Source organism: Toxotes jaculatrix, chromosome 8, assembly GCF_017976425.1.
Source record: "Toxotes jaculatrix isolate fToxJac2 chromosome 8, fToxJac2.pri, whole genome shotgun sequence".
In the NCBI taxonomy this organism is placed as follows: Eukaryota; Metazoa; Chordata; class Actinopteri; family Toxotidae; genus Toxotes; species Toxotes jaculatrix.
This window is the reverse complement of record NC_054401.1, coordinates 28,771,322-28,786,125: the sequence shown is the minus strand read 5'-3', so window position 1 is coordinate 28,786,125 and position 14,804 is coordinate 28,771,322. Positions and strand designations below refer to the sequence as shown.

Here is a 14,804-nt window from a genome sequence, read left to right as displayed (position 1 = left end):
GTGTGACCACATCATACTTGTTTAGGGATCTTTACACTGGCTTCTTGTATATAGCAGGATGGATTTCAGCATCTTATTGATTAGCTAAATTTCAGACCTTTTAACCCCCTATGAGCCTGTTCAGGAGTCTTCATCTGTTCTAGAGTCCAGGATTGAAAGGAAGAAGCCCCAGCTTTGTCTTCAGGGCCCAGAGACTCTGGATCGACCTGTCTGGGGAAATAAGAACATGGTTTTCTCAGAGAGTATCTCCATTTGACGTTGGTTGTCGTTACATTTGCATTTCATTTTTCTAATCTCTTTTTGTGAAGCAATTAGAAAGTTCTCAATAAATAAAGATACGATCACCAGTGCTGATTGGTGTTCATGTAGCATCATCATCAGTTAACAGAGGCTAAGGTCAGTCATAGCTCAGCCAGGTGCCCCCTCTCTTTCATTGTTGGATCTGTGTAGTCAACATGTAGACATGTTCTCTCCAGTGGTGTTTAGTGGGTTTATCTAACGTGTTCTACAGTCTGTTGATCTCTGTGAATGTGTTTGTATTTATGACCATACACCGACCCTGGTGTATTCAGTTCACAATCTCAAGTGAAATGAACATGATTTCCCACACAGTCAACTGTTAACAAATATTACTTTAATAAGATTGTATGTTTTTAATGTTTTTTTCTTGGGTTCATTTTCAATTCCAAGTCTTTGTTGATAACAAGCAGCCAAACATAACATAAAACATATCACAACAATAAAGTGTCTTGTGACTGCATGTAAGTGTTCTAATGGAAGGCAATATGTAGCTGCTCATTTCATTTAAGAATGGACTTCTGTCGTCAGTTTGTTTTGCTGTGACGCGAACAGGAACTGTGGTTGTGGCCCACACTTGATATCCACGGTCAGTCCGTGGCTCAGTCGGGAGCAGGATGTGGTTATGTTGTGTGTGTGTGCTGAGCTGTTCACACTCTGTTACAGGTGCATGCACAGTTAAGGTTTTAATTGGATGTGAAGGATTGTTGTATCAGGCTGTATTGTTTTTAGCTAGTTGTGCCTAATAAACTGGGAACTGAGTGTACATCATAGTCTGATAAAGACTGATGTTGTCTGCCAATATCACTATCAGTATCAGATATGTTGGTAAATATACATAGAAATATCTTTCATGAAGGTGTAAACACACAAACCCTTCCTGTGTCAATGTCCTGTACTGCTGTCCTAACTAATACCCTTCCCAGACAGACACAGTGACACATGTCACACCTGCTTAGAGGGTCTCTCTGAATAGGTCAGTGTGCATCGGCCAACTCTCCTCCTCATGACCTGCGCTGGACCTGGGTCGGACCTGGGTTGGAGATGACCTGGCTTTGGTGAACCGATGTTGCAACCAGGACAGTCTGTCTCACTGTTGTCTTCACAGCTGAGCGATTCTTGTGATTACATGATCAGGAACTAAAATAACAGAATACACCCGACTAAGTCATGCTAGTGGCTCTGTGAGGCTGTATTGTTGCTCAGTGCTCACATCAATGACAATTAGCATGCTAATATTTACCTGTTAGCACTAAAAACAAAGTACAGCTGAGGCTGATGGGATGTAGTTTTGTCGGTGTTCAGTCATAAACCAAAGATTTGGACTGACTGACTGAATTTTTAAACGGATGATGGCGTTAGATGAAACATCAGAGGATGAACCATTTCCATGACAGTCCGTCCAGCAGTTGTTGATATATTTCATATATTTCATATTTCTGTTTCTTTCTTTGACCTGTCTCCTCCTTCCTCTTGTCCCTGCATATTCATGAAGTGGACTCGGTCAGCTTTGGGAAATATGTGGGAAATTTTGGGTGAGGTTGAAATATTTTCAGCTCACACAGGTTCATCTTGACCTCAGTACTCTGCAGAAACACTGTTTAGTCTGAACAAACTTTGAGATGTTGTTGACCAAGGACTATCACGCTAAGTGTGTTAACATGCAAACTAGTTTCCTGTTTCTTTTTGCGGACATAATGTTTAAAAGAAAAATGAGAAACCTTGGTATTAATACCTTTGTATACGTGATTCTAACGGTATCTGGGTTTCTGATAATCTGTGTGCAGTTGTGTTTTCAAGTAACATATCCAGGTTTCTCAAAATAGGTATGTTTACATATGCAGCACGTGACTGAGATGCTCAAAAACCTGATCATAACCAGGATACTTGTATGCATGCAAACACACTCTCTGAGACAGAACTGACTGCTTTGTATTTACAAGTTGACAGGTGATTGTAAAGTCCTGATATCACACACAACATTTATCCTGAGACCACAGCACGAGCAGTCTCAAAAGTAAAAATCCAGTCCATGTAAGCAGCAGTTGCTATTTTTCTTTTCCTGTGGTATTTCCTCAGATAGTGACCGGAGCTGCATAAGGTAACAGGCCTTTATGTGAAGCAGGCTTCAGTCAGAGGTAGCGCTTTATTTCTGATTCCCTCTGTTTGATAAGTACAGTTGGTCATATTTTAGTAGGAAGCATCATTTTGATCTGCTCCTGTTTGTCCTGTTAAAGTTAGTGCATTATGCTGTGAACCCAAACTCAACACTTCCTCTATTTCAAATTAAAAGCCGACAGGGCTTTTATTGTGACACATTTGTAGGCATAGCATATGCAACAGCAGCCGGTCGGGTTAAAAGGACGACAAAGCAAAGTGGGTCAGAATGAATGAATCAAACATCAGGATTGTGTTAGTTTGAAAACAGAGAGTTGAAAATAGCTTCATTATATTGTTGAATTTATTAAATCAAAACAGTATAAATGTACGTTATGCTTAACTGGCTTGCACATTATATGACAGGCACCAGCAGTTTATCCACTCATGGTTTTTCCCCACCCTGTATTTGGGGGCTGGCTTTTATTTGTTTGTGTTCAGGTGATGGGATGTTTCTGTTGAAGTGTTTGTGTTGTCTGCCTGGGTCAGTTTTAAATAACAGCCTCAGTTCAAGCATGCTCTTTGCAGCTCACTGACACAGTCATTTTCAAATCATACACACACACACACACACACACACAATGTTAGAATCAGCTCAACAACTCCTTTGAAATAATGCATTTGGTTTGTGTTGCTTTATGACCAAGTGTTGGTGCTCAGAACTGAGTGTAAGTGGGCCAGCTGAATTAGTGGGTGACAAGGTAGCTTTTTTTTTTTTTTTTTTTTTTTTTCCAGAAATGTCTGGAGGGGATCTTTAAAAGATTTGTTCACAGGGTTTAAACCAGGGATGAGGTGCTCCAGTCCAGTTTCAGTCTGTTTTACATATACTGACCTAAACCAGTCTGTTGTCTCAGCATATCCTGTACTGGATTATATGACGGTGTAACACTCTCAGTTAGCACTGCTTCGTTCTGTTGGACTTGGCCTTCACTCTATCTCCATACTCTTCACACTCGGACTTGTCTCTGACTCAAGAGTCAGTGGTTGTTGGGCAGATTTGTGTGTACACACCGGCTGTAGGGAGACCCCTCTTCAAGGCAGTGTTGCACAACTGTTGTTTGTCTCTGACGGACTTTGGTACCATCACAGTCGGCTCAGTATTATTTTTCATCATCCAGGAACTTGTTGTGAACAGGAAGTGTTCGTTTCTGACTGTACTGTGTGTTGCTGCACTGCCTTGGGTTACACCTCACTGTTGCCCTAAATATTGTTACATCATTGTGCGTCAACACAACACTGATGGAGAGATGAAACAGTCGGCAGGAGAAAAGAAGATGTCTTTTACCGAGACCTTCTGAACAGTCATCTGAGTCAGAAAGGAGGGAAGATAAGAGCGAGGAATAAAGGGATGTATGAATGATGGATGGATAAAGAGAAGCAGATTCAGAGGTAGAGAGCTTTTTGAGAAAGCAGGAAGGATGATGAAGGAAAGGGGGAGGAGAGCGCGGCTAGTAGGGTGGGTTGGGTTGCTAGGGGAGAGTATGTCAGACTGCTGCTGAGAGCCAGGCCTGCTATTGGAAGCTACTTGCTTAGCAGGAGCAAGGCGGAAGAGGAGAGAGAGAAGTAGCTAATGAGTATTGTAGGCTGGTTGCTGAGACAGCACTGGGTTTATTTATAGAGTGCTGGCCAGCCAGCCCTTAGATACCAACAGCGAATCAGCTGACAGAGAAAGAGGGGGCCCCAACCAATGGCAGAGCAAGAAGGGGGATGCCAGATTGAGGAAATGCTGTGAGTGCCTCTCAGTCTCTTAAAGAGACGGTGCAGATTTCTCAGTACTAGGCAGATATTCTCCCTCTCCAGCAGTGTCATGTGTGTAAGCAGGCCAGGACCCAGAGCACCACAACAGTCCCAGTGACAGTGATTGGATTAATTTCTCTACCTCATCACACAACGGAACAAAGTACACATATGCAGTTCACAACACAGAGGTTCAAAGCTGTTCTCAAACAGGGCCTCGTTGAGCCACAGCTCTGTTTAAAATCTCAGGCAGCCATTTGGAAAAAAAAAGATGCAGAGAAGTGAACAGGAGAACTGTCTGCACTCCGTGTGGAACATCATAGTGGAGAGGAACCTATAATTACCAAAGTTATTCTTACACGTTCACTGAGAGCGTCTGCCCTGAATTATGTTATAGTCACATGAAAATAGACCTCATTTTGCAACCTTGAAATATCTCCTGCTGTGACAGGTATAGAGAGCAGCAGCACTGTTCACAGAGGGCAGGAGCTGCATTACACATTGGGCTTTCCCTCCATATGTAAAATCTAAGGTTGTCCATCTAGTGGCCTTTTCCCGAAGGCCCAATATAGCCTGCTTTCAGCTGCTCCGACCTGCAGTGTTGTCAGCCTGCTTGGTGTCATGCTCAACGCCTGTGGTCACGCAAATAGAAAGAAAAGAGCATTGGTTGTGGTCAGCGCTCAGTAAATCAGCAGCCTCTAACTGACTCTCTGTGGTTTGGAGTTAAGTTTATACATGTTTGTTGTTACTTTCATCAAATTGATTTGAGAAGCTTCGCTGTTTTCTGATGCTCTGTCCTCTTATTACTAGTGCAGTGCAACCTCATACATACATAGATATAGATTTTATGTTGTAATGACATGTCTGCCTTTAGGTGGCTGGTGACGTTTGCTACCTGTTTGACATTAGTAGGTCCAGCTGTTGTCCTTAACATGGATTCTTGTTTCTGACGTTCTTTTATGACTGTGCCTCTCTTGTTGCAGAAAGCTCATTCTGGACTAAAACTGGAGCATTGCAGTCATATAAGTGAGAGTGATACAGATATCAACAATGACTCAATAGCATGTGAACATGTTGAGGTTCTCCTCCATATGGATTTGTGTTTAAGAGAGTGGCAGTGGCAGAGTGAGGCCTCAGTTAGTCTCCCAGCTGTGGACACCACAGACACCTAGTTGTTCCTATTATGCTACTTTGGAGTCCTTGTAGTGGTAAAAACAAATCGGAGGGTGCACAGACATCCACACGGAGCCTCACATACACCCTCTGGTGACGAAATTTACGTCAACAGACACCAGCGGTCCCTTGCAGATGCAGTTAAAAGTGCTGCGGTTAAACTGTGCTTTGGTTTTTTTTTTTTTTGTCTCAGAGCGCCGGCCTGATCAGGAGGAGATGGGCTCTTTTGAAATCTATCTCTTGTCTGTGAGTCCACAGATAAATGCCACGAGCTGGTGACACAAACTCCAGATCCCCAGGCTGCTGGAGTAGAACATGTGAGGGGACAGGCACGTAAGCCCCTTTGCCTAAAACTCCAGAACACCAGAAGCTCAGCACCTGTGCACAGCAGATGACGGGTTTAAGCTGAGGAAAAACTGTGAGCCCGTGTGGAAGTGTTGCTGCGATAACTACATCAAATACAAATACTGAGATCAGTTCTCCCAGGGAACATGCCTATGTAATAGCTCCACCATCTTCACAGTGCTGCACATATATCATATTCATATTCAACAGCGAGTTAGTTCACCTGTTGATATTTCACACAGCCGAAAGACCAACAACCAGCTGATACCGCACACTGATTGGTTACTCCAAACTCTCACTCTGATTGGCTGTGGAAAAATCTGTATTTGGTGGGTGTGTGGATTCCTCCCCGCTCCCTGCAGAGAGATGCTGTGTGTCTATGTTTGGTCTCGGATCTGCAGAATGAGACTGACAGATTTATAAACTCAACAGTCAGCCGTCAGATTGTTGTGCGTCCGGCACAGCTTGCCTCAACCCTTTGTTGAGCTAAAATGCCGGAAGTGGCCGAAGATCTCAGTTCTGAGTGGATTCTTACTGTGACCAGAACGGTGCTGACCTACCACCTGGTCGTACAGTGGGAAGAGATCCTCATGGTCTGCTCAGATACCGATACTCACACACTTGAATTTACTGATTAATGAATTGAACTGGTATCAGTGGAACACAGAGACTGATACCTACCAGAGTTAGACTGTAAGGTTGCATTGTGTTCTGCTTGTTTGAGTCTTATTGACTAATCAATATTTCATCATGGCATTGTTGGCTACTCTAAGGTTATCACAGACATATCAGTGCTGTGACAGTGTTCTATGTGTTGGCTGATAAGTAACAGGAAATGTCAGAGATAAAACAGCATCTCTATGACGCAGGTTGTCCAGCAGAGAGCACTGCTGGGTTAATTTTTTTACTGGACATCAGTACATAACTTACAGATCATATCACAGTTCTTCATTGAGCAAATGTAAGGGTCCTTATCAGACTTTTTTTCTGTTATGTGATAATACTGGAGATAGCAGTTACAGGTGGTTTAAACTCACAGAGATTAATATTTGTATCAGCCTCAAAAATCAAGCATCAGTTGGGATCTAGGTGGAAACAGCTGTCCATAACATGGCTGCCTTGTAACAAATTGTGACACATTTGAAAATCCTGTGCTGCACAGAAAAGGATGTCTGCTGTGTTTTTTGGGACTTGGGATAAGGAAAGATGTCCGAACTGTCCTTTTTCTCCTCTTCGAATATGGCAAGTAATAATAATCAATGACTGATATGATGGACATGTGATATCTGTTCGATTGTGGCACAAAAAAAAACAGCCAAAGATGGAGGCAGAGAAATGGATTCTGGAATGTTAGAGAGTATCCCCCTGATTATCATCTCTGTCTCTCTCTGTCTCTCTCTCTCTCCTCAGGTGTAAGCAGCTCAGGATGTCCGCCCACCTCCTCCTCCTCCTCCTCCTCCTCCTCCTCCTCCTCCACTGCCCAGGGCTTCTCCCTCGCTGAGCCAGCCATGACCAGCCAGCACACACATACACACCCCACCTTCAGCTCCATCCACTCCATGGCCGAGCAGCAGCAGGTAACACACACACACACACAAACAAACACAGTGTTCTGGTGGTCCTGCCACACATTCCCTTGGCACAAGAACTGATGTATAGTTCACCTGTTGATTGTCAGTGTGTAACAACTAGTGTCCTGTAAACTCTGCTGCGTCCTGATCCACAAGTAGAAATCCAGTTAGACTGTTCAGACCCACTGTGACATGTCAAGGTCTATGAAAAGTGAGTATACCTGTACACATGGCCTCAGATCAGTGGGAGAAAGACACATACATAATACAGAATATAGAGAAATACCAGCCTAAAACACTTCGTCCTGATCCTGACAGTTAAATATCTATAAATACAAGACTTCAGTTCAAACTTGAATGACTTCAGTGTGTTTTGGAGTTGTTTGTTGTTGACACAGAATGTTTCGACTTGCTCTGTGGGCTCATTTTAGTTTGAGATATTCCCTCCAAATGAGTTTTTGTGTGCAAGCCTCACAGATGTGGATCAGAAAATGTGAGTTAATCCAACTGCTTTGAAGTTAAGTTAAGTCAGAAGTGTTGTTGATTGCCATGGTAATCAATGCCAACATCAGTATGCAAAAATACTCCACCCACACCTTGTCCCTCTACATGGGAACACTTTTAAGGTGCTTTCAGGCAGCGAGCGGTTGCTGCGGGCAACGTCAACGTTCTGTATTTTGACTCGGCGGCTGCAGAGTGCCACGCGGCCCCCCAGCTACCTCCACTCCTACCAGCCTGTACATCACAGGCTGCTGCTGTCCACTACTCACCTGGTAGGACCTCATCACAGCTATGGAGAGCAGGTTGTAGGTTCAAGTAGAGGAAATGGTTTGTAATCTTACACGATTAATATAGCGAGCTGTGCTAACTAGTATCATAAAGGTTGATACGAATCAGTACTGTACATCCTGTGAAAAAGTGCTGTGCAGTGATTGGTCAGTCAGGAATATACACACAACCACCCCCCCCCCCCCCCCCCACCCCCCCCCCCCCCACTGGGATACTACCAAGAGTCTCAAGGAGCACTTTGAGGAGCACCTGAAGCCGACTGTCCAACGTTCTGGACACGAGGCACAGCGGGAACAGCCAAAGTGCTGGAGCCCATTCCACAGGCAGAGGTCTCCTCAGTGCTGAGTGGATTTGTTCTGAAATCCTGGAGCCAGAGGTGTGTCTTATCTGTCAAGGAATTGCAACTCTGCCAGGAAAATCTCACGCCGTGGTCCAGGAAACAAGCTGCTCCGATCCAAGAAGAACAAGAGTAGTTTTCTTCTGACTGCAGAGAACCTACAGAGCAACTTTTTATCCTCTCCAACATAATCCATGGGTCATGGGAATTTACTAATCCCATTAACATGTGACCTGTGGATGTGGAAAAGGCTAATAACCATGTTTCCCCAGGTGTTTTCTGGAAAGTTGCTAAGGGAAGGGCAAGAGCAAGTTCTTTGGGTTGAGTCAAGAACAGCATTTGACGCCAACAAGCTTGCATCTTGTTACCTCTTTTGTTTGTTGTACACTGCATAACCTGTGTACCACAAACAAACACAAACATCCATTCTGCTGTTTGTGTTTGTCCTGCGTGGACAACCTCACTGCATGAATCAGTGGAGGGGCTGAGGGGCTCCTTCCATGGCGGTTGCCATGGATGGAGGTGAAAGGTCCTTGATTATTAATTCAATAATAATCATGGATATGTATGTTTGTATAATGTAGTATCTGGCTTGAATGTTTCATATAAAAAGTGTTGCTGTCCCCTGTAGGTGCTGTCTGATATGACCATACTCCAGCGGCGGATCCCCCCTAGTTTCAGAGACCCTGCCAGCGCCCCACTGAGGAAACTCTCTGTTGACCTCATCAAAACTTACAAGCACATCAATGAGGTATGACGCACACACACACACACACTTGGGATAAAGCATTGTTAGGTATACTTAGCTGCCAGTGGGGCCACCACCAAGAAGTTGCAGAATGGAAATCATACACAGTATCAGTGCTGGTCTTACTGAAAGAACTAAACTGGACTTCCAGCACAAACGTCAGATGTGGTTCTGTGTAACAATATTCTTGGCTTGGCCACATTCTGAATAAATCTGAAATCAAAGTAATATGATCTGGACCAATGACATCAGGTGACACTTGTTGGAACTGATCCATTGAAGCAATTATAGGATGGAGAATGGTATCTGTGCAGGTCAGCTACCACCAATACGTGACCTAATCATACAAGTTTATGTCTGTACTGAGATCCCTTTTAAGAGAAGCAGGGCAGAGAAAGGCACAGAGGCAGCAGAGGTTTGTGTGGGGTTAGCACTGAGGGGATTGTGCACACTGGACCTGTGAGCGACTGGCCACTGGTGTGAAGGATCTGGTTTACACCAGGGACCAGCTGTAGTGATCACAGGTGTGTCAGACAGTGAACTCGTCACAGCATCTGTGAATGTCTGAGGTTCTGCTGAGGAAGTTTAAGAAAATAGATGTGACACATTTTTAAATAGTAATTTACATTTAAAATAAAAATCTCATACTCTCTACAGCAGGGATGGACTGGACCTGCTCAGTCTGTCTTGACTCCAAGCACCTAATACTCCTAAGAACAAAATAATGAATTGATAATAGCTACTGGTATGCAGATGATTTGGGTTTGTTTTTTTTTTTTCGATGTGATCACACAGAGCTGGGAACCTAAGTGCTTAGTTTTCATCCACAGGTGTACTATACTAAGAAAAAGCGGCGGGCCCAGCAGGTCCCTCCAGAGGACAGCAGCACCAAGAAGGAGAGAAAAGTCTACAACGACGGCTATGATGACGACAACTACGACTATATTGTGAAAAATGGAGAGAAGTGGCTGGACCGCTATGAGATAGACTCACTGATCGGGAAGGGCTCCTTTGGACAGGTGAGGTCAACAAAGGAAACTTCAGATGAAAACTCCACAGTTACAGTTATTTCTAGCATAAGCTCTTTCTCCCAGACAGTCATGGTTCCTCATAAACACCCCCCAGTTTTATCTTTCGTCACCACTGGAGGATGGTTCTTCATCCTCCAATCTTATCTAAGAGGTTTTTTTTCCAGACATGACGTGTTCTCCTCATCATAAATGTCTGAACTGATCAATAGACAGAACCAGGGTGTTGTTAGCCTGACTTAGCATAAAATGTTTCTGTCATGTGATGGCAAATTGTGTGTTGATGTCTGTCTACAGGTGGTGAAGGCCTACGACCACCATGAGCAGGAATGGGTCGCCATTAAGATCATTAAGAACAAAAAGGCATTTCTAAACCAGGCACAGATTGAACTACGCCTGCTGGAGCTCATGAACAAGCATGACACTGAGATGAAATATTACATAGGTAAGATGGACGACACTCAGACACACATGTAGAGTCTCAGACGTAGCTCTGCTTATACTGCACTGGTTATCTGCAAACACAGATGTGTTTCACCCAGGTTGGATGTATTCAATTTAAGGAAAATCTTACTTATTCAGGGTGTCAGGTCTCCCTGTATTGTTGTCTCACTCTTTCATACTGTAGAGGCAGCATGTTAGCTCCCAGACATGAAGCATCTGTGAGGTGTTACTAGTTGTTTGGGTGGTGGTCTCTGAGCGCTTCAAAATGCAGATGACCTACAGCCCAATACTGTACCTGAACGCCTCCTGTGTGGAAACTGTTGGAGGACTGAATCTGCTGCTGCACCGCTAACATGCTGCTCACGCTACACCTTCTGTGTAGACATGGTGTCACTCTGGACCCACAGATTCATAATAAACTTTAGTCAGAGGAAAATGAAGAGAAAGCAGGACACTGTGACGGATATTCTTCTTAAAGACTGTGAGATGCTGTTGAAAGCTCCAGACCACACCAGTGTATCATCAAGGTTTAAGTCAGTACTGGATGATATCGCCTCAGTCAGCTCCAGTGTGATTTCCAGATGAAAATGCTGACATATATCTGAAAGCCAAGACTAGAGGAGTGACAAGAAATGATTCTGAAGTTGTGCAGTACTGTGTTCCAATGTTTTTGTTAACCTTCCTGCTTGTCTCCCATCTGTCTCTGTGTGTGTCTGTCTGTCAATCTGTCTCTGTGCAGTCCACCTGAAGCGTCACTTTATGTTTAGGAACCATCTGTGTTTGGTGTTTGAGTTGTTGAGCTACAACCTGTACGATCTGCTGAGGAACACCAACTTCAGAGGAGTCTCCCTCAACCTCACCAGGAAATTTGCACAGCAGCTCTGTACAGGTGGGTGCAGGAAGCACTAACATGCCTCACATGAGAGTTTAGCTTGTTGTGGAGTTCTGCCCCCAAGTGGCAAAAAGAAGAACTGTCGAATGCAGTACATCAAATCAGGACGGAGAAAAAATATTGTAGGTCAGATGCCTTTCAGCAAGACGGAGGACATGATTGAACAGTTAAATGTCTGTGAGAATGATGGTAGAAGTGTGGCTGTGCACAATGTTTCACCCATCGAAACAATAACTGGTTTCCAGTAGTAGTCTACACCAAACAGAACCAGTGTAGATGGTGGTCCTGAGCAGAGAAATAAGAACGATGCCTTTTTTTTTTTTTTTTTTTGTACACAGCGTTATTATTCCTGGCCACTCCAGAGCTGTCAATCATCCACTGCGACCTGAAACCAGAGAACATCCTGCTGTGTAACCCCAAGAGATCTGCCATCAAGATAGTCGACTTCGGATCCTCCTGCCAGCTCGGACAGAGGGTGAGCACACTTCACACACGTGTTTAAACACACACACACACACACACACACACACCTTCCTGGAAGTACATTTATCATTATTAGGGTCCAGACACGCGATGAATGAATGATGAATGAATTTATCACACACATGTTCTAGTTAACGCCGACGCATTTATTTAGTGGTCTTACATTACATACCCACTCCTCACCCAGATGCTTTAGTAGGAAGGTTTCCTCCCTGAACAGCAGGCAGGTTCTGTGGGTGACTGGTGACAGCGCTGCTGCGTGAGCGGAGTAGGGCGCCTCACAGTGGACAGCTGCTGAAACAGCAGGCAGCACACAGGCAGGAGAGTCTATTGACTTCAGGTTAATTCAGCCTCTAAATGAAGAGGGAAACAAGAGGCAACAGTTAAATAGTTAGAAAACAATCTTTAGGATGTAATAAAGGAGTAATCTCAATCAGTCTCTGACCTTCTCCCCCACCTCCCTCTCGTCCTCCTCTCAGATCTATCAGTACATCCAGAGCAGGTTTTACCGCTCTCCTGAGGTCCTGTTGGGAATGCCGTACGACCTGGCCATCGACATGTGGTCCCTAGGGTGCATCCTGGTGGAGATGCACACAGGAGAGCCTCTCTTCAGTGGCTCCAATGAGGTAAGGCAGCACCATCATAAACACATGAGATAAGAAGAACATGTTTTTATGCTGTAGCTGCTGTGCAAGTTGTACAGGAAGTCCAGAGGTGGAGTACAAGTGTTGAATATTAGACATGAATGGTTTTGTTTTCTGGGGGTTTTTCTTTAAACAGTACAGTGTTTTCCCTGTTGCCTCGGCTCATTCCCCAGAAGACACTCGTTTACACTAGACTTGTTAAATAGTGGGAGGGTTTGTGCATGTGTTTGAGCACACACAGGGATTGTGTGTGTGTCTCCTCCAGTCTCAGTCTAGTCACTAATTTTGTGTGTGTGTGTGTGTGTGTGTGTGTGTGTGTGTAGGTTGACCAGATGAATAAGATTGTGGAGGTTCTGGGGGTCCCACCCAGCCACATGCTAGATGCAGCTCCTAAAGCCAGGAAGTATTTTGACAAGCTGTCAGATGGTCTGTGGACAGTGAAGAAGAACAAGGACATCAAGAAGGTATTTGAGTTCGGTTTCGTGAAAACATTAACTTTCACCTATGGTCTTGTGTCTTCTAACTCCAGGTGCTGACGTGATGCACAAGAATCCCATATGGGTTTTTTTTTCCAGTGATTGTAAACAAATGGATATAACAGATACACTAGTAAACAAAATACAGCCTTTGAATTGAATTGGAAAAACTTCCCAAAACCACGTTGGCAGATTATCAGGACATGGCTTGTTTTCGATTTGAATTCACCCCCCCCCCCCCCCCCCCCCCCCCCTTACATTCAGGATTATTTATTTACAGAAATGTTTCGTGTGTTTTCCAGGAGTATAAGCCCCCAGCCACGCGGCGTCTCCATGAGATTTTGGGTGTAGAGACTGGGGGCCCCGGGGGCAGGAGGGCAGGGGAGCCGGGACACGCCCCCTGTGACTACCTGAAGTTTAAAGGTAAACCAACATAGAATGGATCTGCAGCAGCACACACTGTATTGGTTGATCAAAAATGACTGAATGCTTATGTTTCCCAGATATAGTAACATATAAATACAGTCAATATGACAGTGATAGAGTCCATGTGAATAACAGTGAAAAGTCTCACCTTCGTGGACATTACAAATATTGAAATGGATGATATGTTCACATGGAAGCATTGGAACATTTCAGAGTTTGAATGAAGTTTCTGAGGTAATGGTAAGTAGGTCCAGGTACCTGTGTCCTTGATGGTCATTCTCATGTTTGTCCTCTTCCAGACCTGATCCTGCGTATGTTGGACTACGACCCTAAAAGCCGTATCACACCATTCTACGCCCTGCAGCACAATTTCTTCAAGAAGACGACAGATGAAGGAACCAACACCAGTTCATCTACATCCACCTCTCCTGCCATGGACCACTCCCATTCAACCTCCACTACTAGCTCTGTTTCTAGCTCTGGTAACATACACACACACACCCTGCTGCACACACTCTGACTCTTCCCTCTCTGCAGGCTCCATCACCAGCTCCTGCTCCATGAAAATGATTTATCCTCAAGAACAATGAGTCACCCTGGATGTTTTCCTTCTTCATTTACCTCAATGAAAAGCAAGAAATGAGTCAAATCATTTGCAGCTGAATGAAATGTGGCTTTCATGTTGGTCTGTTTCGTTTTCCAGGTGGCTCCAGTGGTTCTTCCAATGACAACCGCAACTACCGCTACAGTAACCGCTACTACAACTCTGCTGTTACACATTCAGACTATGAGATGACCAGCCCTCAGGTACACACAGCACAGCACCACTGACACAGACTTACACGCACACTGGTATGCCAAGGTTCTCTCTCGTCTTTCCACTGTGTTGGACGCTTGGTTTTTGAACATGTGCCGTTGTGACCTGATCATGTCTGAGCCTTTGTGGAACAGACGGCGGTGGCAGAAGTGGCACTGACATAGTTACTGATTTCGTCTGTGTAAACATGAGAATCCAGGTCTCTGCTGGCACCAAGCTAGAGGCCTGAACCAGCATCCAGCAGGTGGAGTCCCTGCAGCACTGTGCTCCTTCCATCTCTCTGTGACCCTGTGTGATCTTTGTAATGTGCCTGTACGCTCATGTGTTTTAAAGGACTTGATGTCCCAGCTGGTACAGATGCAGGGGCAGTAAATGGTAAAAGCAGCTGGAGGACAGAAAGCAGAAGTCCAGACCACAGATGTTGTTGTGTTACATTGTGG

The 14,804-nt window shown here is 44.5% G+C and overlaps 1 protein-coding gene across 2 annotated transcripts in view; it reads left to right on the top strand.

Annotated features, from left to right (window-relative positions):
* The window catches only part of dyrk1b (dual-specificity tyrosine-(Y)-phosphorylation regulated kinase 1B), a 51,239-nt gene that overhangs the window by 34,124 nt on the left and 2,311 nt on the right, over positions 1-14,804 (top strand). For both annotated transcript variants that reach the window (XM_041044029.1, XM_041044030.1), the window contains exons 2-12: positions 7,120-7,286; positions 9,038-9,157; positions 9,985-10,173; positions 10,480-10,627; positions 11,366-11,515; positions 11,857-11,993; positions 12,481-12,627; positions 12,969-13,109; positions 13,424-13,544; positions 13,847-14,029; positions 14,251-14,354. In XM_041044029.1, the coding sequence (XP_040899963.1) occupies positions 7,120-7,286; positions 9,038-9,157; positions 9,985-10,173; positions 10,480-10,627; positions 11,366-11,515; positions 11,857-11,993; positions 12,481-12,627; positions 12,969-13,109; positions 13,424-13,544; positions 13,847-14,029; positions 14,251-14,354 (1,607 nt within the window). The remainder of the gene's footprint in view (positions 1-7,119; positions 7,287-9,037; positions 9,158-9,984; positions 10,174-10,479; positions 10,628-11,365; positions 11,516-11,856; positions 11,994-12,480; positions 12,628-12,968; positions 13,110-13,423; positions 13,545-13,846; positions 14,030-14,250; positions 14,355-14,804) is intronic.